The following is a 25,441-nucleotide window of genomic DNA, read 5'->3' as shown; positions in this document are numbered from 1 at the left end:
AATAGTTTTTATTTGATTTTATTCACAACAGGTGAATTAAGCCGTGTAAATTTATTACTGTTTAAAGGAGTTTGCCTGAAAATATGGTTATATTGTGATACAGATAGTGGTGGTGGAGATTGTTTTTGTAGGTATGTTTAGACACTCTACCCTCCTTTGTGGGGCTATGTTTGGTACTCAGGCTATGTTCTGTATATTAGCTGTTCCTTATCCTATATTCAGACTTTTAGTGTTTGGTAGCAGTGTGATGCGTGAAGGGAGGTATACCTCTTTTTCTTGAGTTGTTTGAGTTTTGGGGAGTACTCCTGGGCTTTTTCCATTTTGTTGTAGCGCTGGGCTGAAGAGGGCCTTTTGTCTGTGCGAGCATTCTGGCATTGGTGCAGTTTCACAGAGAAGTGGAAGGACGTTATCTGGGGCAGGGAAGTGGGAAGATGAGAAGAAAGAAGTGGATGAGGGAAGAGAAGAAAGAAAACTGCGGGATATGAGGCTGCAGCGAAAGCATAGACGGAGAAGGACCAGCAACCAGTTTAAGGAGTAGAAAGGGTGGGGGAATCGAAACGGAGAGGGTGGGAGAAGCAGTGGAGGAGGAGTTTAAAGGCTGGAAGTAGGGGAAACTGGAAGGCGGAGCAGAGGGCGGAGGAAGAGCAGTAAAAGAAGGCGGAGCGTGAAAATAGGGAGTTGAGCAGGAGCTAGTGTTTCGTAATACTCGAGGAAGACTGTAGGAGTTGTTGAGGGTACAGGAAGGAGGTGTGGTCTTTTACCACATTCCCGCCCACACGCCGTGTGGCTGGGACTAGGGGGGAAGATGGCCGTGTTTGCCTTAGGAATGGAAGGGACGCCGCGACAGGGTCTGCCATAGGTTTCGAATCTGTAATTTGGAGCGATTGTCGGACGTTGTCTATTTTAGTCGGTGCTACGGCGCTTGGCGAAGAATGCACCGGGCGCGGCGGGCGGCTGCCTACTGCCGCCCCAGTGTCCCTTGCTCCCGGCCTTAGTACTGGCTGAGGAGGAGGCTCATCGTGGAGGCAAGGGCGGCTGCGGGGGCCGTGCGGTCATGCCGTGGCTGAACGGTGGTCGGCAGCGGCGCAGAGAAACGCGAGAGGTTGCGAGGGAGCCGCCTCAGCCGTCGATCCCTGTGCCCTTGGTGCAGCTGCTGCGTCCGCCACCTCTACATTCGACCCTCATATCCGGGGAGAGCGCAGAGCTGCCCCTGCCCGCCGGCTGGGAGGAGGCGCGCGACTACGACGGCCGCGTTTTCTACATCGACCACAACACGCGCCAGACGTCGTGGATCGACCCCCGCGACCGGTAAGAGGCAGTAGTGTTGGGGGTAATGAGACCCGGACAGAGCGCTACTACCGATTCCTCACCAGATACTCCGACGACGTAAGCAGGCCTGGGCCAGGTTGGGGCATCTCCCCAGCGGCTAAGGGCTTCATTGGGTCTTTCCTTCTCCAAGTTTGGAATAGTCTTAAACTCGGAGCTCATTCTTTCTCAAACATTCCTTCTGCGGGGCCGACACAGTGACTTGGTTCCCTCACGTCACCCGCTGACCGGCGCCTGGAAGCTGGGCGCCTGGAATTTCCTCTCCCAGGGCTGACGGATGGCTCTCTTTTCCTTTTTCCGCTGCGGCCTCGCCCATCCCTCCCGGGCCTCGGCGGCCCACCGCCCCCGGCCCCCGCGGTGGCCAGATGAGCTGTCATCTTGGAGCATAAACGTGCGCTCCAGCTTCGTGGTGTGGGTTCCTTGTCTGGCGGCCTCAACCTAGTTTCCATCCAAAAACTGGTGCCAGATGGGCCACTTCAGGGATTCCCAGTTCTTTTGGAGTTGGGAGAGCCTGCTCCCAGACTATGATGGTTGCTCTTTAGCGCCTTTTAAAAACTGGGCTAAAATTCTGATTGAAATAGCCTTGTGCACTGCAGCCAGAATGGAATATGATTAGACCCATATGCTTTTGGAGTAAACAGATAACACCACTTAAATTTGATTTTCTTCTACAGTATATGAACAGGACTTTAAATTGCCATTTACTTCTGTAAATAAATATCATAAACTAAAAACGAATTCTTCCAAAAGGAGTCTAGATTGCAATTCAATAAGTTCATGTAAGCACATTTTCCCTTAACTTTCTATTTGATTGTCAAGTGAGATCAGTGGTTCAGCTGCATATGAAAGGATACAATTCTTGTGTAACGGAGAATTCCGTTCAAACCAAGTATTCGCAGTGATTATCTAATATCTTCTACTATCTAAAGAATTTCTTTCCATGCTGTGCCTATATGCCAGAAAGAAACTACTACAGACTTCCCAGTAATTTTAACACCTAAAAACGCACAGTGTGATGACCTTGCTTCTGCCTTCTCCTTACCACTGCCTAGCACTGCCATTTGAAAATCAACTCTGGAAGAGGAATGCTACTGAATTACTATTTCAACATATGCCTAGGTTAAGATATATAAAGACAAAAGAAAGCAAAATGATTTTGGTACCCTAACATTCTCTCTGAACATTGCGGACTTCTGGACCGAACAATTTATAAGAATCCTTGCACAATATTTTATGTTATAAATAAGAAACTTGAAAATCAGATGACATAACACAATTTTAACCAAAGCGGATAGCCACAACTATTTGACCGAGACTTCCATGACTATAGAATTAGTACAACTGGTTTGGCCATTTTATGCTATGTCTCCTTTAAAACACAAACAACTGGAAAATAAGCCAATTCATTTTTTTTAATTAAAATATTTTTAAACTTTTTTTGCTTTTTTACACAGAGCAAGTGAGGAGGAGGCGGCGGAGGGAGAAAGAAAGGAGAGAGAGAATCTTTTTTTTTTTTTAAGATTTTATTTGTTTATTTCAGAGAGAGAGAGACAGCTAGCGAGAGAGGGAGCACAAGCAGGGGAAGTGGGAGAGGAAGAAGCAGGCTCCCAGTGGAGGAGCCCGATGTGGGGCCTCAATGTGGGGCTCGATGTGGGGCTTTATGTGGGGCTTGATCCCAGAACACCGTGATCACATCCTGAGCCAAGGGCAGACACTTAATGACTAAGCCACCCAGGAGTCCTGAGAGAGAGAATCTTAAGCAGATCCCATACCCAGGCTTCTTGAGGAGCTGGATCTGACCACCCTGAGATCATGACCTGAGCTGAAATCAAGAGTCCAACCCTTAAGTGACTGATTCATCAAGGTGCCCCAGAAATGAGCCAATTCAAAATACTGTTTTGTTTACAACAGAATAAAGCTCATTTGATGAAAGTATTTTACAACAGTTTGATTATTTTGAATGGGAATTGATAATGAAAATATCAATGTATTAATTTTTGTTTTAGTGATATAACAAGCAACATAGGTGAGCAGACTACCACAGAAATCAGAATGTAGAATCATTTCCATGTACTTCATACTCATTATCTATGTTCCTTTTTATAAAAATTAGTTTGTTATTGATTGACATATTGTTATATTTAGACATTTTATTTTTTTAAATTTCACAATTTATATTTTCATTTGAATGACAGGTTTAAAAAAAGTACCAATCCAATTTTTTGTATGTGACTTTCCCTTAAACTTTTAATTAGTTATTACTATATAAAAATAATGTATGATTCTGAATTCAGTGTTTTTTCAATCTGCATCTGACATTTTTGGGTGATGTATGATCTGCACAGAAACTTGTGCTCAAAAAATGACGACTTTAACCAGACAACATTCAAGAACAGTTAGGAAAGAAGGTAGCTAATGGTGTTTTAAGGAAATGAAAATAAATGAATGTAGTAGGTTATGTGTATATTATTGCTGACTTAATACACTATTATACATATTTTAATATAAATCACAATAGCATAAAATATGCTACTTTAAGCAAAGTTATTTAAGGCTAAGAGTTCTTTTTTTTTTTTTTTTTTAAATATTTAATTTATTTATTTGACATAGAGACAGCCAGCGAGAGAGGGAACACAAGCAGGGGGAGTGGGAGAGGAAGAAGCAGGCTCCCAGCGGAGGAGCCTGATGCGGCGCTTGATCCCAGAACGCTGGGATCATGCCCTGAGCCCAAGGCAGACGCTTAACAACTGTGCTACCCAGGCGCCCCAAGGCTAAGAGTTCTAAACAAAATCTCACCTAGAATTTTAGAGCAATTCCATTCACAGTACGTTCAAGAGCACTGGTATTTACAGCCCAGGGAGTATTGGCAGATTACTCTAACAGTACTTTTATTCTTATTTTTTAAAAGATTTTATTTATTTGAGAGAGAGAGAGCACAAGCAGAGGGAGCAGCAGGCAGAGGGAGAAGTAGGCTCTCCGCTGAGCAAGGAGCATCAGGCAGAGAGGCCATCTCAGAACCCCGAAATTATTACCCTAGCCCAAGGCGGATGCCCAACCCCCACCCAGGCACCCCTGTAACAGTGCTTTTGAAAAGCTATATTGGGGCTCTTGGTGGCTTAGTCAGTTAAGCAGGTGCCTTTGGCTCAGGTCATGAGGGATCCAATCTGGCACTGGGCTCCTTTCTCAGCGGGGAGCCTGCTTCTGCAGGTCCCTGGAGCTGGTGCTGTCTTGCGTGTTCTCTCTCTCAAATGAATAAAATCTTAAAAAAAAAAAAGCTATATCAAAGGAGATATCAACCTTAGAAATATCTTTAGACACGTGGCTAAAAACTCAGTATTTTCAATTTTGATTGTGAACTTACTTTAGGTTTATTTCTGTAAATCAGTACTATATATATAATTTTTGTGGTTAGTCTGCTTGGAGTGATACCTGAAATCTGGTTGAAAAATATGGTTAATTTACTATTTCTGTGGCTTATGGTTTCTGTAGGTGAGTCTTGTGTGGTTTACATTAGTGGTACACATGTATTGGGCATGTTATGATTTAGGATTTAAAGACCACTTTATAGGGGCACCTCGGTGGCACAGTCGTTAAGCGTCTGCCTTTGGCTCAGGGCGTGATCCCAGCATTACGGGATCGAGCCCCACATCAGGCTCCTCCGCTGGGAGCCTGTGTCTTCCTCTCCCACTCCCCCTGCTTGTGTTCTCTCTCTGGCTGGCTGTCTCTTTCTGTCAGATGAATAAATAAAATCTTAAAAAAAAAATAAAGAGCACTTTATAAAAAAGTATTTAGGGAAGGAAATAAGGGAAAAACATTTTTGCCTATTTTGGAAGTATTCAGTGTCTTTCAACTTGCTTAAATATATGCTTTCCGTGGAGTTGTTTTGATACTAGCTTATAGATGGGCACCAACTTTATTGAGATATGACTGACATAAGTTTGTGCAGGTTTAAGGAGCACAACTTAATGCTTTGATGAATGTATACATTGCAAATGCCTTTCACAATAGAGAACCTGTTTCATTTCCTTTATATATGTATATATATATATATATATATATATAGCCAGAAGTGAGATTTTTGCGTCATATGGTAGATCTGTTTTTAACTATTGAGGAACCTCCACACTGTTTTCCAGAGTGGCTGCACCAGTTTGCATTCCCACCAACAGTGTAAGAGGGTTCCCATTTCTCCACATCCTCTCCAGCACCTCTTGTGTCTCATGTTGTTGATTTTAGCCATTACGACAGTTTTGACGGGATATCTCATTGTGGTTTTGATTTTCATTTCCCTGATGATGAGCGATGTTGAGCATCACTATATCATTTTCATGGACCTGTAGGCTGTCTGTATGTCTTTCTGTGAAAAAATGTCACCCAGGTTCCCAGTCCATTTTTTAATTGGATTGTTTGTGTTTTGGTTTGTTGCTGTTGAGTTTTATGACTGCTTTATATATTTTATCTATCTATCATCTATCTATCTACCTATTTATTTATATTATTATTTTTAAAGATTTTATTTATTTGACAGAGAGACACAGCGAGAGAGGGAACACAAGCAGGCGGAGTGGGAGAGGGAGAAGCAGGCTCCCCGCCGAGCAGGGAGCCTGATCTCAGGACCCTGAGATCATGCACTGAGCCCAAGGCAGATGCTTAACAACTCAGCCACCCAAGCGCCCCTATATATTTTATTTTTATTTTTTTTTTATAATTATTTTTTATTATATTATGTTAGTCACCATACAGTACATCCCCGGTTTTCGATGTAAGGCTCGATGATTCATTAGTTGTGTATAACACCCAGTGCACCATGCAATATGTGCCCTCCTTACTACCCATCACCGGCCTATCCCATTCCCCCACCCCCCTCCCCTCTGTAGCCCTCAGTTTGTTTCTCATAGTCCATAGTCTCTCATGTTTCATTCCCCCTTCTGATTACCCCCCCTTTCTTTATCCCTTTCTTCCCCTACTGATCATTCTAGTTCTTATGTTCCATAGATGAGAGAAATCATATGATAGTTGTCTTTCATGCTTGACTTATTTCACTTAGCATTATCTCCTCCAGTGCTGTCCATGTTGTAGCAAATGTTGAGAACTTGTTCTTTCTGATTGCTGAGTAATATTCCATTGTATATATGGACCACAACTTCTTAATCCAGTCATCTGTTGAAGGGCATCTCGGCTCCTTCCACGATTTAGCTATTGTGGACATTGCTGCTATGAACATTGGGGTGCATATGGCCCTTCTCTTCACTACGTCTGTATCTTTGGGGTAAACACCCAGTAGTGCAATGGCTGGATCATAGGGTAGCTCAATTTTTAACTTTTTAAGGGACCTCCACACTGTTTTCCAGAGTGGCTGTACCAACTTGCATTCCCACCAACAATGTAGGAGAGATCCCCTTTCTCCACATCCTCTCCAACAATTGTTGTTTCTTGCCTTGTCTATTTTTGCCATTCTTACTGGCGTAAGGTGGTATCTCAGTGTGGTTTTGATTTGAATTTCCTTGATGGCTAATGATTTTGAACATTTTTTCATGTGTCTGTTAGCCATTTGTATGTCTTCATTGGAAAAGTGTCTGTTCATATCTTCTGCCCATTTTTTGATTTGTTTATTTGTTTCTCGTGTATTGAGTTTGAGAAGTTCTTTGTAGATCTTGGATACCAGTCCTTTATCTGTAGTGTCATTTGCAAATATCTTCTCCCATTCCGTGGGCTGCCTCTTAGTTTTTCTGACTGTTTCCTTGGCTGTGCAGAAACTTTTAATCTTGATGAAGTCCCATAAATTCATTTTATCTTTTGTTTCTCTTGCCTTTGGGGATGTATCATGAAAAAGGTTGCTTTGGCCGATGTCGTAGAGGTTGCTGCCTATGTTCTCCTCTAGAATTTTGATGGATTCCTGTCTCACATCAAGGTCTTTCATCCATTTGGAGTTTATTTTTGTGTATGGTGTGAGATAGTGGTCAAGTTTCATTCTTCTGCATGTAGCTGTCCAATTTTCCCAGCACCATCTATTGAAGAGACTGTCTTTTTCCCACCGGATGTTTTTTCCTGCTTTATCAAATATTAGTTGCCCAAAGAGCTGAGGGTCCATTTCTGGGCTCTCTATTCTGTTCCATTGGTCTATGTGTCTGTTTTTGTGCCAGTACCATGCTGTCTTTGTGATCACAGCTTTGTGGTACAGCTCGAAATCCAGCATTGTGATGCCCCCAGCTTTGTTTTTCCTGTTCAGCAGTTCCTTGGAGATTCGGGGTCTTTTCTGGTTCCATACAAATTGAAGGACTATTTGTTCCAGTTCTTTGAAAAATGTCATCGGTATTTTGATCGGGATAGCATTGAAAGTGTAGATTGCTCTGGGTAGCATGGACATTTTAACTATGTTAATTCTTCCGATCCATGAGCATTGAATATCTTTCCATCTTTTTGTGTCTTCCTCAATGTCTTTTAAGAGTGATTTATAGTTTCTAGAATAAAGGTCCTTTACGTCTCTGGTTAATTCCAAGGTAACGTATGGTTTTTGGTGCTATTGTAAATGGGATGGATTCCCTAATTTCTCTTTCTTCAGTCTCATTATTCGTGTATAGAAATGCCACTGATTTCTGAGCATTGATTTTGTATCCCGCCACCTTACTGAATTGCTCTATAACTTCTAATAGTTTGGGAGTGGCTTCTTTTGGGTTTTCCATATAGAGTATCATGTCATCTGCGAAGAGAGACATTTTGACTTCTTCTTTGCCGATTTGAATACCTTTGATCCCTTTTTGTCGTCTGATTGCTGTTGCAAGGACTTCTAGTACTATGTTGAATAATAGTGGCGAGCGTGGGCGAGCGTGGGCATCCTTGTCGAGTTCCTGATCTTAAGGGAAAGGCTTCCAGCTTTTCCCCATTGAGAATAATATTTGCAGTAGGCTTTTCATAGATGGCTTTTATGAGATTGAGAAATGTACCTTCTATTCCTACACTCTGAAGGGTTTTAAACAGAAAAGGATGCTGTATTTTGTCAAATGCTTTTTCGGCATCGATTGAGAGGATCATATGGTTCTTGAGTCTTTTCTTGTTGATATGATGTATCACGTTAATTGATTTGCAAATATTGAACCACGCTTGGTCCCAGGTATGAATCCCACTTGATCATGGTGGATAATCCTTTTAATGAACTGTTGGATTCTATTAGCAAGTATCTTGTTGAGGATTTTGGCGTCCATATTCATTAGGGAAATCGGTCTGTAATTCTCCTTTTTGATGGGGTCTTTGCCTGGTTTGGGGATCAAGGTAATATTGGCCTCATAGAATGAGTTTGGTAGCTTTCCTTCTGTTTCTATTTTTTGAAATAGCTTTAGGAGAATAGGTATTATTTCTTCTTTGAATGTTTGGTAGAATTCCCCAGGAAAACCGTCCGGGCCTGGAGTTTTGTTATTTGGAAAGTTGTTTATCACTGACTCAATTTCTTCCGGTTTCAATCTTGGTAGTTTATAGGTTTCCAGGAAGGATTCCATCTCTTCCAGATTGCTTAGTTTATTGGCATATAGCTGTGGATAAAAATTTCTAATAATCCTTCCAATTTCAATGGTGTTCGTTGTGACCTCTCCTTTTTCATTCATAATTTTAATAATCTGGGTCCTTTCTCTTTTCTTTTGGATAAGTCTTGCCAGTGGTCTGTCAATTTTATTGATTCTCTCCAAGAACCAGCTTCTAGTCCTGTTGATCTGCTCTACTGTACTTCTGGTTTCTGCTTGATTGATTTCAGCTTTAATTTTGGTCAACTGCTTCCTCGTGCGTGGATTAGGCCTGTCCCTCTGTTGCTGTTACAGCTTCTTGAGGTGAGAATATAAAAACTGCATTTTAGATTTTTCTATTCTTTTGAGTGAGGCTTGGATGGCTATGTATTTCCCCCTTAGGATTGCCTTTGCAGTATCCCATAGGTTTTGGACTGTTGTATTTTCATTCTCATTAGTCTCCATAAATTGTTTAATTTGATTTTTTATTTCCTGGTTTATCGAGTCATTCCTGAGCAGGATGGTTCTTAGTCTCCAAGTGTTTGAGTTTCTTCCAAATTTTTCCTTGTGGTTGAGTTCCAGTTTTAGAGCGTTGTGGTCTGAGAATATGCAGGGGATAATTTCAATCTTTTGGTATCGGCTGAGACCTGTTTTGTGTCCCAGAACATGGTCTATTCTTGACAATGTTCCATGGGCATTAGAATAGAATGAGTATTCTTTGGTTCTGGGGTATAGTGTTCTATATATATCTAAGAGGTCCAACTCGTCGAGTATGGCATTCAAAGCCTTTGATTCTTTGCTTAGTTTTTGCCAGGGTGTTCTGTATTTCTGAGAGTGGAGTGTTGAGGTCCCCTACTATTAATGTATTTTTATTTATATGTCTCTTTATTCTGGTTAAGAGTTGGCTTGTGTATCTTGCTGCTCCCTTGTTGGGGGCATATATATTTATAATTGTCATATCCACTTGTTGAATACTTCCTTTAAGAATAATATAGTGCCCTTCTGCGTCTCTAACTATAGTCTGTAGTTTAAAATCCAGTTTATCTGATATGAGAATTGCTACCCCAGCTTTCTTTTGAGGTCCATTTGCGTGAAAGATGGTACTCCATCGCCTTACTCTCAGTCTGAATGCATCTTTGGGTTCGAAATGAGTCTCTTGTAGACAGCAAATGGATGGGTCATTTCTTTTTATCCAATCTGCAACCCTGTGGCGTTTAAAGCAAGAATTTAAACCATTAATGTTAAGACTGAGTACTGAGAGATATGCTTTTAATTCTGCCATGTTGTCAGTAAAGTCTTTGTTTGTATTGGCTGTGACTTTCTGTTTTGTATCACTCTTGGGGCCTTTTTACTTTTATAGAACCCCCCGTAATACCTCCTGTAGGGCTGGTTTCGTGGTTACGAAATTGGCTAGTGACTGTCGATTCTGAAATGTCTTTATTTCTCCATCCATTCTGAATGACAGCCTTGCTGGATAAAGGATCCTTGGCTGCATGTTTTTCTCTGAAAGAGCTTTAAAAATGCTCCCCCAACCGTTTCTCTCATTCCAGGTCTGTGTAGACAGGTCTGACGTAATTCTGATGCCTTTGCCTTGGTACGTGAGAAATTTCTTTGCCCTGGCCGCTTTCAATACTGTATCCTTGGATCTCATATTTGCGAGTTGCACTATGACGTGACGTGGTGTAGCTCTGTCATGGTTGAGCTTGGGAGGGGTCCTCTCTGCCTCTTGGACAGGAATTTTTGTTTCCCTTGCTAGATTAGGGAAGTTTTCAGCTACAATTTGTTCAAATATCTCTTCTAGACCTCTGTTTTTCTGCACCCCCTCGGGGATGCCGATGATTCTAACATTGGATCGTTTCGTTGAGTCAGTAATCTCCCGTAGCCAACATTCGTGGGCGTGGATTTTTTTATGACCATCTTCTATTTTTATTTTTTCCTCTATTAACCCATCCTCCAATTCACTAACCCTTTCCTCTGCTTTGGTGACCCTGGCCGTCAGAGCCTCTAGTGTTGCCTGCATTTGGCTCATAGAATTTTTAATTTCTGTCAAATTCGCTCTCATTTACGCCCTTAGGGATTCTATATTCTCAGTAACATTTTCCTTAATACTTTTTTCAAGTCTACTCATTATCTTGACCATTGTTACTCTGAATTCCATTTCTGATAATTTGGTTACATCCATATCCGTTACTTCTGTGGCAGAGGCCACAGACTCACTGTCTTTTCTTTGCTGAGGGGGGCTTCTCCTTCCTGTCATTCTAATGAGGAGAGGTTGCGGGGTTGTCCAGAGCCCAAAATTATTGACTGGGTCCCAGGCCGTGCCCCTTGTTTTATAGGGATCTTAGAGATGTGGGCTTCTTCTTTAAAGATTTTATTTTTTTACTTATCTGAGAGAGGGAGACAGACAGTCAGCAAGAACGGAACAGAAGCAGGGGAGTGAGAGAGGAAGAAGCAGGCTCCCAGCGGAGGAGCCCGATGAGGGACTCCTTTCCGGAACGCTGGGATCACGCCCTAAGCCGGAGACAGGCGCTCAATGAATGCGCCACCCAGGCGCCTCGGGTTGTGGGCTTCTTGATTTTTCAGCCTGCCTTTTGGGGGAGGGGCCTGCCGCGCCGATACTCAGGCAACCCTGTTTGGGTAGAGTCTCCGTGTCCCCTGCGAGGGAGGATGGGGATGGGCACTCTCTGAGCCGGTATTTCCAGGCTTTTGTTTTCTGGCGGCTTTCCCTGGCGGCCGGCTATGCCTCTTCTGAGGGTCAGAGCAGCAGAGGCTGCATTGTCACAGAACAGAGGGATTGCAGCCCGTTCTCCACTGATGTTCTGGCCACTTTAACTCTATTACTGTTGGTGCTGCTCAACCCTGCAGCGTCCCGGGATGTGCGCACCAACTCGGCGTCCCTGCCCTTACTTCCAGGGCCAGCGCGTCTCTGTCCTTTGTGTTTCTAATGCCGCCAGCCACCGGCCGCCCCGCACCCCGGGTCTCCCGGTCTCAGTCTATGCCCGGTGAGCACACCTCGATTCCGGAGTTTCGGGAGAATCCTGGTGGCGCGCACCCGGTTCAGGGTCTCAGTCTGCTGTTTCGCGGGTGCCGACCACGAGTCTGCCCGCTCCCCCGTGCAGGTGGCCCGCCACCCGCCAGCCGCCCCGCGCGCGGTCCAGGAGCTCCCCGTCTCAATCTGGATCCCGTGAGCACACCGGGATTCCGGTGTTCTGGGAGATGCCTGGTGGCGCGTGTTCACGGCTCACCGGTCAGTCCGCTCTCTCGCTGGTGCCCTCTGTGAGTCCCCCCGCTCCCCCGTGCAGGTGGCTGCCGCTTCCCGGGGCCCAAACGCGGCGGCTCCCTCCCCCTTCCGTTTATCTTCCGATATCTGTGCACGGTTTACAGCTCCCCTCTTCGTACCTCAGTACTCAGCGCTGGAGATGTTCATTTGTAGAGATCCAGATGCATCATCCTGCGTCTCAGGCTGATTCCGTGGTTATTTAGGCTGGTCTGGTACCTATCCAGCTCGACTCAGGGGACCGGCTGAAAAAGGGGTCCCCTACTCCTCCGCCATCTTAACTCCCTTCCTCGCCCCTATATATTTTAGATACTAATCCTTTATTGGTTGTGTCATGAGATGTTCTATTCCATAGGTTGCTTTTTTATTTTGGTGGTTGTTTCCTTTGATTTTTGCCTTATTTTTGGTGCCAAATCCAATGCCCAAACCAATGTCAAGTAGCTTTCCATTTGTGTTTTCTTTTAGGAGTTTTATAGTTACAGGCCTTACATTTAAGCCATTAGTCCATTTTTAGTTAATTTTGTAAGTGGTATATAGTAGGGGTCCAGCTTTCTTCTGTATGTGCATTGCTATTGTGAATGGAATTGTGTTCTCCATTTTATTTTAGAGTTTTTCACTGCAAGTATATAGGTACAATATATATAGATTGGAGATTATCACACTACAATGTGTCTGAGCTAATTAATTCATTCTAATAGTGATTTGGTTGACTTCTTCGGATTTTTGATACACAAAATCGTGTCATGTGAGTAAAGTGTATTTTTGTTTTTGTTATTATTATTATTATTATTTGCTATTGGGATACCTTTTATTGCTTTTCCTTGCCTTATTTCCTAACCTAGAACCTGCAGTACAATGTTGAATTGAAGCAGTGAGAGCAGATGTTCTTATCTTGTTCCTGGTATTAGGAGAAAGCATTCAATTTTATGAAGCGTGCTGTTGGCTGTAAGGTTTCTGTAGATGTCTTTTGTTGGTTTGAAGAAGTTCCATTCTATTCATATTTGAATGTTCATGTTTTTATTATGGATGACTGTTAGACTTTGTGAAATGTTTTTTTTTTTTTCTGTCCTTGAGATGATTATGTGATTTTGTGTGTTTTATTCTGTTGATATGATATATTCTTTTAATTGATATTTGAATGCTGAGGTTAAATCCCATTTGATAATCATGTATAATTCTATTACTTTAAAATTTTGACCCAGTTCTTATGTGATACCATTTGATAGTGTTTTGTTCAGGATATTTTGCATCCCTATTCATATGAGACAGTATTGTTTTGGTATCAGGATAATAGTGGCCTCATAAAATAAATTGGAAAATATTTCCTCGTTTCCCATACATATATATATGTGTGTGTGTATGTATATGTATATATACATACATAATGTATATATACATATACATATATATTTGCAGTTTATGAAAATTGGTATTAATGTTTCATTTAATGTGTGGTAGCATTCGTGTATGAAGCTGTCTGTTTCCCGCTTTTTGTGGGCTGTCTTGATTATTGAGTCACGTTTTCACACAATAGTTCTATTCTGTTTTTTGGGTTTTTTTTAGTGATAGTCTCTATTTCTGTTGAAATTGTCTATTTCTTATTGGGTCAGTTCTGCTAGTTTCCCTACCCCGCCACTCCACCACTAGGAATTCCTCTAATTCATCTAAGCGGTCTAAATTGTTGGTGTTAATGTTATTAATTAAATAAATTATTAAATTAATTTCACATTATTCCTTTATAATTGTTATTATTTCTGTAAGGTCAACTGGAATCCTCTATCATTTTGATTTCAGTAATTTGGATCTTCTCTTTTTCTTGGTCAAGGTAAATAGATGGTTTGTCATTCATGCTGATCTTTATAAACAGCTAGCATTTGGCATCCTTAATTTTCCCTAATTTTTATTCTCCATGCCCTTTATTTCTGTTCTCATTTTACCACTTCCTTCCTTCTGCTTGCTTTTGCTTTAGTTTGTTCTTTGTGTTTTTTTGTTTGTTTTGTTGTTGTTGTTCTAGCTTCTTAGGGTGTGGAAGCTTAAGTTATTGACTTCAGAGCTTCTCAATATAGGCATTTACTGCTACACATTTACATCTAAGCATTGCTTTTGCTACATCCTATATAACATATACTTATCTTCATTTTCACTCATTTCAGAGTATTCTGATTTCCCTTTTGATTTCTTCTTGGCCCACTGGTTTTGTAGAGTATGTTTTTTGTATCCACCTCTTCGAATCTAAAAAAAATTTTCTGTTATTGCTTTTTGTTTTCATCCCGTTAGGGTTAGAAAGCACACTTTGTATTATTTCTATTATTTAGATGAACTGAAGTTTGTTTTATGGCTCATCTGTCTCCGGGAATGGTCTGAATGCATTTGCAAGAGATTATACTGGGTTGTTTTCCATATGTTTCAGGTTTATAGTATTGTTTAAGTCTTCTGTTCCCTTGTCCTTTTGTCTTGTTTTGATTCTGTCTTTTCTTGAAAGTGGGGTTTCAAAGTCTCCAACTATTATTGTTGAATTGTCCATTTATTTCTGTCAGTTAGTATATTTTGATAGTCTGTTATTAAGTGCATACATGATTATAAAATTGTTACATTTTCCAATTTGGACTTTCCATTTTCTCATTTATAAATTTCTCTTAATATGTAGCAACATTGTTGAGCAGGGAGCCCAATGTGTGGGACTCCATCCGAGGACCCCAGTATCATAACCTGAGCTGAAGGCAGACGTTTAATCAACCTAGCCACCCTCGCACCTCTGCAAGTTTGTTTTGTATGAGTTAGAGCTACTCCACTTTGTTGTGGTTGCTCTTTGCATTTTTTCCGTGTTTGATTTTCACTCTCTTCTTTGAATCTGAATTTTGTCTTCTGTCTCATGCCTCTTTTTTCATATATTCTACTTTGCTGCCTTCTTTTGCATCGAGTAAATATTTTGTAATAAAGCATTTTAATTTCATTTTTTTACCTTTTTTTTTTTTTTTTTTGCTTAGTGTTTAAGTAGTTGCTGTGGGGTTTTCCATGTATCTGTTAACACACATTAGTATTAGCTTCAGATTTACAGAAGCTTAATTTCAGTAATGTGTAGAAAATTCTCCTATATGTCTCTATTTCTTATTGCTTTTGGTGGCATTATTATGTTCATTACATCCACTAATGTTACAAAACACACTACATTGGTATAATTATTATTTTACACTCTATGACCATTTTCTTACAGATCATTGCAGCTTTGCTCCCATATATGGGTTTTGTCCTGGAGAACAACATATCCCTTTATGGTATCTTTAGACATTACATAATTACCGTTATTGGTAGTCTTGGTTTCTGTGGATTTGAATTATCATTTGGGGTTACTAGATTTCATTGTAAGCTGGATCTACTTCAAGTATATGAATCACCTGCTTTGTGGATTCTTGCCTACTCTGGGTAGTTCATATAAGAGCACTTTGTACAGTATTTGTACTTTTGTGATGTGGGACTTTTATTATTTGTTTTATGATTTATGGCGTTGCAACGTTTCAGGAAGTATAAGGAAGGTCACCTTGGGGTGTGCTAGAAACCTTAGCAAATTTGGGGAACCTTGAGGAGACACAGTTTACCATATTTGTAGGTACTGTAGGTAAAACATGGTAGTAAGAAATTTTGGAGGTTTCACAGCCATGAGACTGAAAAGCAAGTAATAAAGTCTCAAAAGTATAATTCTAAAGACTTTATGAAAGCTGTATACAAAAAATTTTCTGGCTTAAGTAGCAACTCAATACCATATTTGCTCACCGTGCTGTAGGAAGTAAGTGAATCAGGCCAAAACATAATCAGGCCAGTCTGCATGTGTGTGTGTGTGTGTGTGTGTGTGTGTGTGTGTGTGTATGTGTATGAAAGAGAAAGAGAGATCAGGCATAATTATTGGGGATATTAAGGGAGGACTATTAAGAAAAATTATATGAGGGGCACCTGGGTGGCTCAGTTGGTTAAGGTGTCTGCCTTCCTGGGATTGAGCCCTGCATCAGGCTCTCAGCTCATCAGTGAGTCTTCTTCTCCCTCTCCCTCTGTGATCTCTCTAGCTTTCAGTGTCTCTCAAATAAATAAATAAAATCTTTTTTAAAAAAGTAAAAGTATGTGAAATCAGTGATAGGCAAAGGGATGACTGTGTGCTTTGAATGTTACAGTAGAAGATGATCCAACAGGGCTTAGTTAATTATCTAGGGATTTACCTTTCTTTGCCTTTCTATTATTGAGACTTTCTGAAGCTCAGGTTGACCTATAGGTTTTTGCCTTGTATAGATATAAGTGCTTTCTGTTCAGTAGAGAAGATAGCCCTAAAGCTTATAGTTAGTTTTATTACCCTAAGATATTAACTGGTCTTACCTCTTAGTTAGCAAACTCATTTAAGCAATCCCTTTCCACCTGATTATGTAAATCTCTATTTCTCAAGTAGTCTTTGAATCAGCTTCCCAACCTTTTCATTAATGAGTTAATTTTTAGGGGCGCCTGGGTGGCGCAGTTGTTAAGCGTCTGCCTTCGGCTCAGGGCGTGATCCAGCATTCCGGGATCGAGCCCCACATCAGGCTTCTCTGCTAGGAGCCTGCTTCTTCCTTTCCCACTCCCCCTGCTTGTGTTCCCTCTCTGGCTGTCTCTCTCTCTGTCAAATAAATAAATAAAATCTTTCAAAAATGTTAATTTTTAAAAAATTCTTCTTTGATAGGAATTAACATGAGCCTTGGGATTAAGGCCTACAATGATATTACTGGGAAATTGAGATATTCTCTGCAGTTAAATATTATTTGAGTGTTCAGAAAACCTTTAGAGTTTTTCTCTCCTTCCATAAACACTTTTTAAAAATAAACAATAATGTAATAATGAACATCTTTGTACTTCATCTGTGTTCTTCAGACCCTAGTACTTATCCTGGTGAATTACCCCCTTAGTATTTGCCTCAGATTCTTTTAAAAAGAAGGGAAGACTACAGATATGCTTCAGATTCACTGACTGCTTCTCTTGGATATGCTTCCTTCCTTCCCCACTTCCCTCCAGTTCTTTGTAACTACTACCTTAAATTAGATATTTGTCATTTCCACGCATGTATTTATATGTCCATTGTATATGTATGTACTATTATTTTGCATGTTCTGAAGCTGTTTATCAGTGCTGTTGAATTTCATGAATTCCTTTGCAACTTACTCTTTATATTTGATCTTCCTTTTTTAAAAATAAACTTTTATTTGGGAGTAGTTTTAATAGTTCAGTGAGTTACTCTATACCCTTAACTCTGCTGGCCCTAATGTTAATGTACATAACCATGGAAGAATTGTCAGAACTAAGAAATAAATATTGGTACAGACCTGCTAAGTAGACTGTAGACTTTATTCAGATCTCACCATTTGTTCCACTAATGCCCTTCTCCTATTCCAGGATCCAGCCCAAGATAGCACATCACATTTAGCAGATTGTATTTGCAAGATTTATAATGATAGGGCGCCTGGGTAGCTCAGTCATTAAGCGTCTGCCTTTGGCTCAGGGCGTGATCCTGGCGTTCCGGGGTGAGTCCCCCATCGGGCTCCTCCGCTGGGAGCCTGCTTCTTCCTCTCCCACTCCCCTGCTGTGTTCCCTCTCTCGCTGGCTGTCTCTCTCTGTCACATAAATAAATAAAATCTTTTAAAAAAAAGATTTATAATAACATAGCATTCTAATTCATGCATTTTACCTGAAGATACAATTTATTCTCCTATTGGTAGGTGTTTGGTTTGTTTCCACATTTTTTTTCACACGATGATGCAATCCTTTGACCATATATTCTTTACACCGTCAGGGAACACAGAGAAAGCGTCTGTCAAATTCCTGAGCTTCCAACCTATATACCTAACATCCCGGACATCTCCATTTGGATATCTCACAGGTAACCTTAAAATCAACACACTCAAAAACTAATTCGTCATCTGTACACATGTCTTTAACTGCTCATATACTGGTGTTTCCCTATCTTAGTGACTACTATCTTCAATTTCCCAAGAACTCAAAGTAAGTACCTGAGGGTTCTCCATGACTCCTTGTCTTACCCAGCATCAGTCCAGCAGTACTAATTTCTGTCTGTTCTGCTACCTTAGAGCCTCTGAAATTTGTCAGTTCCATTCATGTATGTGTTCATCCTGCATTTATTCAAAGCCTTTTTTTGTGCCAGAACCTGTCTAGTGTTCTAGAAAAATAAAGATAAACCGTTAGTGCTTCTCAAACTGTCTCGGTTCTTTTATTTTTCTTCTTTTTTCTTTCCAATTAGTTCATGGGTAGGTTGTTTTGTAAAAATCAATTACTAGGCAAATAAAGTGAAACAGGCATGCAAAGACCTTTTCATTATCATCAGTTTCAATAAAATTACTTACCAAATTATTATAAAACTTCATAAGTGATTTTGTCAATTTCTGTACTTATCTCATTGCAGACTGCTAAAGTTTGCAAAGTAGTGTCATCCATGGACTGCATTGTGAATTACAAATAATCAGAGTTACCATGGATGGTGGGGTGCCAATGATGGGTAGGTAGACACCTCATTGACCTAGGACTGAATTCCAGAAAGCTCAAGCTTCTGGGGTGGGACAGGAGAAATTTGGGGCATGCCATCCCCTGAGTCATTCTTAGGCCCAAGGTGTGCTTTTTCTAGGAGAGACTGTTGGTGAAGGATAGTCATAAAGAATGGGGCATCAAAGTTATATCAAGAGGAAGGACACCAAAGTAAGCTACTTTTTTCGTAAGCCCTCATATTCCAGATCCCTTACGTTGTTTTTAGTTGTATATGTGTGTTATACCAAAGAGCTCGATCATGTGTAGAAGTTTCAGTTATTATTATTATCAGCAAATTATTGGTAATGAGCAGAGTTCTAAACAGTATCTAAAGAAAATGTTACTTTATATGAGAGTTTCTCAGACTCTACTGACTTTGGGACTGCACCATTTTCAGTTGTGTTCACTATCTTACGTACTGTAGTGTGCATGAGCCTTTTTGGCCTCTAGCCACGAGATGCCAGTAGCATCTATGTCCTCAGTTATGATGCCTAGAATGTTTGTAGCATTTCCAAAAGTCCCTGGAAGGAGAAGATAGCAAAATGAAATCATCTAGAATTTAGAACCATTATGCTACTTGCACCTTGTTTAAATGTTTCATCTCTTGGAGCTGTTTGTTTCATGTAGATTAACACGATCTTACATACAGTGTAGCAAGTGTAATATCCCAGAAGACTAATTTCTATGTTTGGGTGAAAAATGGATATTAAATGTGTTTATATGGAAAGCTTTGAAATGCTATTTTTACTGTATAGCAGTGCTAATACTAGTATATAAAACGATGGACACCCTTTTTAAAAAAGTAGTACTTTGTGAGGTTTTTTTGTTTTGTTTTTGTTCTTTGATTTGTTTTGTTTTTTAGAGCAGTTTTAGATTTACAGCAGAATTGAGCAGAATATGAGGAATGACATCAGCATCATGGGAGCATGAGCCTTTCCTCCTATCTCTCCCTTTGATCAGCAACTAATTAGACATCCCTAAGCAAACCAAAGTGTCTTACATCCTACACCAGGCATCCCAGGAAGTTACTAGCCGACCTGTGCAACTGAAAGTATGCAGATAGGACTTCAGTAGGGGCTATAGATCCAAGGCAGTAGGTGAGGCTTCCCCATTGCTAGTTGCCATGGTGGCATTGGGGGGCCTGGGACAGCAAAACTGGGTGGACACCCACAGGCAAGAGAGTTGTGGAGGTCCTGCCTTTGGGTGGGGGAGAATTTGGCACAGCATTGCTGTGGAGGGAGAAGAGTTTGGAATCAGAGGAGAGGGAGGAACTTGGCATAGCCTCTTCCTGCCAGGGTGGTACTGCAAGGGGGGATAAACTGGCAGGATTTGTGGTGACCTCTCTGTGAGAGGAGGTGGGAAATTGTGAATGACTGCGTGTCTCTCTTGAGTTGTGTCCATTGTGACTGGAGAAACTTATTTTCTCTCCAGCACCTGGATGTCTGAAGATGAAACTCTGTGATTGAGGGGGACCGGGGAAGAGAAGGAGGCAGAGAAGAATGTCAGCGGGGATTAAAGTGTTGCATTTCCTGCTGTCTGCTTAGGAATTCAGCAAATTCAGATTGCCCACAAAAGTCTGAGAATGCCCCATTACCATCTGGCAGAGGCACCCCTAAAGCCCCAGCTGGTGCTCTCTGTATACACTTCCAAGTGTGTCCATTGTGAGGGACCTCTGGAAGATGGGAAAGGTTCTCAGATTATAGGCCAAGGTTGGGGGCAAGGGAGAACCCACAAATTTGAACTACAGCAATGCCTCTTGGAATACAAAAGAAAGGTTTCTAATAGCCAGCCAGTTGGTAAGAAAGAAGACAGAAAATGTTAACTAAAAAAGATTTCCTACCTTCAAACACAATCAAGTCAAGGAAATGTAGCATCACAAAAATAAAGTGAAAATTGTCTAGCAGCCGAGTTCAGAGGCATGGAATATTGTGATCTAGTGAATAGGAAATTCAAAATAGCTGTTAGGAACAAATTCAGTGAGCTACAAAAAAACAAGAACAAAAACAAAAAACTCAAAGGCATTTGATAAATGGATATAGAGCTAAAATTAATGAGCAGAAGCAGTTCTTTACCAAAGATTGAAAATCTAATAAAGACCCAAACAAATTCTAGAGATGAGAACTCAAGAAACAAAGATGAAAAATGCAGAAGAGAGCATCAGGAACAAGGGGAAAAGACAGAAAAAAGAGTAGGGACTTGGAGGATAGCAAATAATACAGTTAGGAAAAGAGAAGGAACTAAGTTTTTTTGTTTTTTTTTAAGTGAAGAAAAACTCTATGAGAGGTATCGTATTTGATCAGAGAAGCAAATATTAGAATAATTTGAATTCCAGAAGAAAAAAAGACCTTTTCCGAAACACAGCATAATGAAAATGTTTAACATAAAGAATCTTAAAGGCATCCAGGAAAAAGGAAAAGAAGGAAGGAAAGAATGATGGAATGAAAGAAAAGAAGTAAGGAAGGGGGGGTAGGTAAACAGGACAGGAAAGGAGGGAGGAAGGAAGGGAAAGAGGAAGGGAAAGGGAAAGAAAGGAGAAAGAGAGAGACAGAGAAATCAATCAATCAGTCCCCATTAAACTCTCAACATGTCTCTCAGCAGAAACTTAACAGGCTAGGAAGGAGTGGAATGACATTATTGAAAAGGTTGAAAGATAAACATCACCAGCCAAGAATAATTTATCTGGCAAAGTTATCATTCAGACATGAGGAAAAACAAAGGCTTTCTCAGACAAATAGAAGCGGCCTTGCACAAAATGGTAAAATGAGTTTCTTAAGCTGAAATGGAAAGATGCTAATTAGTGACATGAAAACATATGAAAGTACACAACACAGAAAGGGTGAAAAATGCACAGTCAGATGATTCAGAAAACTTTATATTGAGATGGTTTATTAGACCACCTAATTATAGTATAAAGGCTATAGGAAAAGTATTAAAAATTACTATAGTTCCTATAATTTGTTAATAAACAACAGAAAAAGAAGTAAATTGTGACAGAAATATATTAAAAAAAAGGGTGGAGACTTCCTAGGTGAATGCAGATAAGTCGCTTTTAGTAGGAATGGAATGTTTTTGGCTAGGAGACGTTTTCTGTAAGCCTTATGGTAACCTCAAAGCAAAAACGTAGAGTAGACTCATGAAACATTAAAAAAATGTAAACAGCATACAGCCATGGAAACAGGGAGAAGAAACAATGGAGATACAGAAGGCAGTGAGAAGAAGATAGTAGTAAGTCCTTACATGGGAATAATTACTGTGCATATGTGTATGGGATTTGCCAATCAGAAGCCACAGATGGGCTGGATTGATTTAATAAAGAAGAAGGAGAAGAGGAAGGAGAGGAGGAAAAGAAGGGCAATGGAAAAAGGAAGAAGGAGAAGATTGAATTATTTGCTGCCTCCAGAAGACTTAGAAAAGTTCCAAATGCACACATGTGTTCAAAGTGAAGGGATAGAATTAGAAACTCCACAGAGGTGGAAACCAAAAGTGGAACAGCCAACTTATATCAGAAAAAATAGATTTCAAAGTAAAAACAGTAAAAGAAGACAATGACGGTCATTATACAATGATGAAGGGATTGAGATATGAAGATACAACAATCAAATATATATGTATTCAGCATCAGAGAACCAACAAACGTGAAGGGAGAAATGGACAACAATACAGTAATAGTAGGGAACTTCATACACATCAGTAATGGATAGATCATCCAGATGGAAATCAATAAAGTATGGAACTGACACATACTTTAGACCAAATTAACAGGCATATATTGAACTTTCCACCCAATATCAGAAGGATGCCCATTCTTCTTAAGTGCCCACTTACACTAATTTTCCAGAATAGATCACATAATAACACGGAAAACAATCTTAGCAAATTTAAGAAGACTGAAATAATAATATGTTTTTTCTTTTTCTTTTTTTTATTTTAAAAATTTTGTAAAGATTTTACTTATTTATTTGAGAGAGAGAGAGAGCAAGAGCAGGGGGAAGGACAGAGGGAAAGGGAGAAGCAGACTCTTCTCTAAGCAGGGAGTCCAACTGGGGCTCAATGCCAGGGACTCTAGGATCATGACCTGAGCTGAAGACAGGTGTTTAACTGACTGAGCCACCCAGGCACCCTCCCATCTGTCTACTCTGACAATAATTGTATGAACCTAAAAATCAACAACAAAAGGAAACTGGGAAAAGCAACATTTATGTGAAAAGTAACAACATACTTCTTAGCAACTAATGGGTCAAAGAAGAAATCAAAAGGGAAGTCAACTATCATATGATTTCTCTCATCTATGGAACATAAGAACTAGAATGATCAGTAGGGGAAGAAAGGGATAAAGAAAGGGGGGGTAATCAGAAGGGGGAATGAAACATGAGAGACTATGGACTATGAGAAACAAACTGAGGGCTGCAGAGGGGAGGGGGGTGGGGGAATGGGATAGACCGGTGATGGGTAGTAAGGAGGGCACATATTGCATGGTGCACTGGGTGTTATACACAACTAATGAATCATCGAGCCTTACATCGAAAACCGGGGATGTACTGTATGGTGACTAACATAATATAATAAAAAATCATTATTAATAAAAAAAAAAAAAAGGGAAGTCAAGAATATTGCAGATGGGGGAGCCAGCTTCTCGAACCTCCCCCCCGCCTTGTGCTTTCTCTCTCTCTGACAAATAAGTGAATAAAAATAATAATAAAAAAAAGAATATAGCAAACAAATTGAACAAAATATACCAAAACCTATGGATTTTGCACGTGTTCTGAGAAGCAGTTTTATAGCAATAATTCATATACTAAAAGTACATCAAACAATCTAACTTTATATCTAAAGAAACTACAAAAGGAACAGATTAAGCCCAAAGTTGGCAGAAGGAAGGAAATAATAAAGATTGAAACAGAAATAAATGAGAGCAACCAGAAAACAACAGAGAAGAGCAGTGAAACTAAGAGCTGATTTTTTGAAAAGATAAGCAGTTTCTAACTAGAGTAAGTAAAAAAAAAAAGAGAGAGAAGATTCAAATGAAGTTAAAAATGAAAGAGTAGGTATCATAATCAATACTAGAGAATCATGGGATTGTTAGAAACTATGAAGAATTATATGCTACCAAATTATATAATTTATAGGAAATGATTAAGTTCTTGGAAACACACACTGGCACCAAAACCAAGTTAGGACACTGAAAGAAAAGAAAACTGGGGTACCTGGGCTCTCAGTCAGTAGAGCATGTGACCCTTAATCTTGGGGTTGTGAATTCAAGTGCCACATTCGGTGTAGAGATTACTTGAAAAATAAAATCTTAAAACTATATCCATTATCCCTCATCAGTATAAATGAAAAAAGCCTCAACAAAATATTAGCAACCTAATGGAACAACACATTTAAAGGATCATATGCCATGACAAGGTGGGATTTATTCCTGGTATGCAAGGATGATTTAAAATACACAAATAAATAACTATAATACAGCACATTAATTGAATGAGAGATGAAAATCATCATCTCAATACATGTAAAAAAAGCATTTGAGAAAATACAACTTCTTTTTTTCATTTTAAAAACCCTCAACTGATTGGGTATGGAAGAGATGTATTTCAAAATGATAAAGGCCATCTATGACAGAGTCACAGCTAACCTTATACTCAATGAAGAAAAATTGAAAGGTTTCCTTTAATATCACAAACAACATAAAAAATACTTACCATTCCTATTCAATATAGAACAGGAGGCAAGACAAAGAAAAGTCATCCAGATTTGAAAGGAAGAAGTAAAATTTGTCATTATTTGCAGATACGATTTTGTATATATCGAAAATCCCAAAACTAAACCAAAAACCTGTTGGAACCAATCAATAGATTTTGTACAGTTGCCAGATGTAAAATTCACATGCATCAAATCAGTTGCATTTCCATACACTAGTAATGACATTTTTATAAAAGAAACAAAACTATCCCATTCACAATATTATGAAAAATTAAGAAAAAACAACAGCTTGGTTATTAGTTTAACTAAGTAAGTGAAAGATCCATGCGATGAAAAATACAAGATTTTGTTAAAAGAAATCAAGGAAGACATAAACAGATGGAAAGACATCTTATGTTCATAGATTGAAAGAATACTGGCATAAAAATAGACACACAGACCAATGGGACAGAGTAAAGGGTCCGGAATTAAACCCATGCATATCCAGCCATTCAATATTTGACAGGGGATCCAAGAACACCCAATGGGGAAAGAATGGTCTTTTCAACAGAAGGCAAATTGGATAAATACTTTCAGAACAATAAATGGACTCCTCACACTAACTCAGAATGGATCAAAGTCTTACACACAAGACCTGATACCATAAAACTAGACTAAGATGTAGGGCAAAACTCCTGAACATTAGAAGAACACAAAAACAAAAGCAAAATCAGCAAGTGGAGCACACTGAACTTAAAAGCTTCTGCACAAGAAAAGAAACAACAAAATGAAAAGGCAACCTATTGAAGGGGAGAAAAATTTTGCAAACCATATATTGATAAGTGGTTAATATTCAAAATATATAAAGAATTCATGCAACTCTGTAACAACAGAAATACCTGATTAAAAAAATGGGCAGAGGAACTAAGACTTTTTTCTAAAGTTACATAGATTTTACCCAACAGTTATATGAGAAGATGGTCAGCATCACTAATTATTAGGCAAATGCAAATCCAAACCACAAGATAACTCCTCGTACTTGTTAGCATGGCTATCAGGAAGACCAGAGATAACAACTATGCATCAGGATGTAGAGAAAAGAGACTTCTTTTAC

General features: G+C 39.8%; 1 protein-coding gene across 5 annotated transcripts in view; it reads left to right on the top strand.

Annotated features, from left to right (window-relative positions):
* LOC113249831 (protein WWC3-like) overlaps nucleotides 1-25,441 on the top strand; it is a 250,805-nt gene that overhangs the window by 56,614 nt on the left and 168,750 nt on the right. For 2 of the 5 annotated variants that reach the window (XM_057315435.1, XM_057315439.1), the window contains exons 1-2: nucleotides 682-1,308; nucleotides 17,900-17,986. The exons of 1 other annotated variant lie outside the window; for it this stretch is intronic. In XM_057315435.1, the coding sequence (XP_057171418.1) occupies nucleotides 1,055-1,308; nucleotides 17,900-17,986 (341 nt within the window). In that variant the 5' untranslated portion in view covers nucleotides 682-1,054. Of the gene's footprint in view, nucleotides 1-681; nucleotides 1,309-17,899; nucleotides 17,987-25,441 lie in introns of those variants that run through there. 2 more of the 5 variants (XM_048213623.2, XM_048213624.2) reach the window with 2 other exon arrangements.

This window comes from Ursus arctos, chromosome Y, assembly GCF_023065955.2.
Source record: "Ursus arctos isolate Adak ecotype North America chromosome Y, UrsArc2.0, whole genome shotgun sequence".
Classification (NCBI taxonomy): domain Eukaryota; kingdom Metazoa; phylum Chordata; class Mammalia; order Carnivora; family Ursidae; genus Ursus; species Ursus arctos.
Note: the sequence above shows the minus strand (reverse complement) of the source record. Positions and strands in the feature narration are given on the sequence as shown.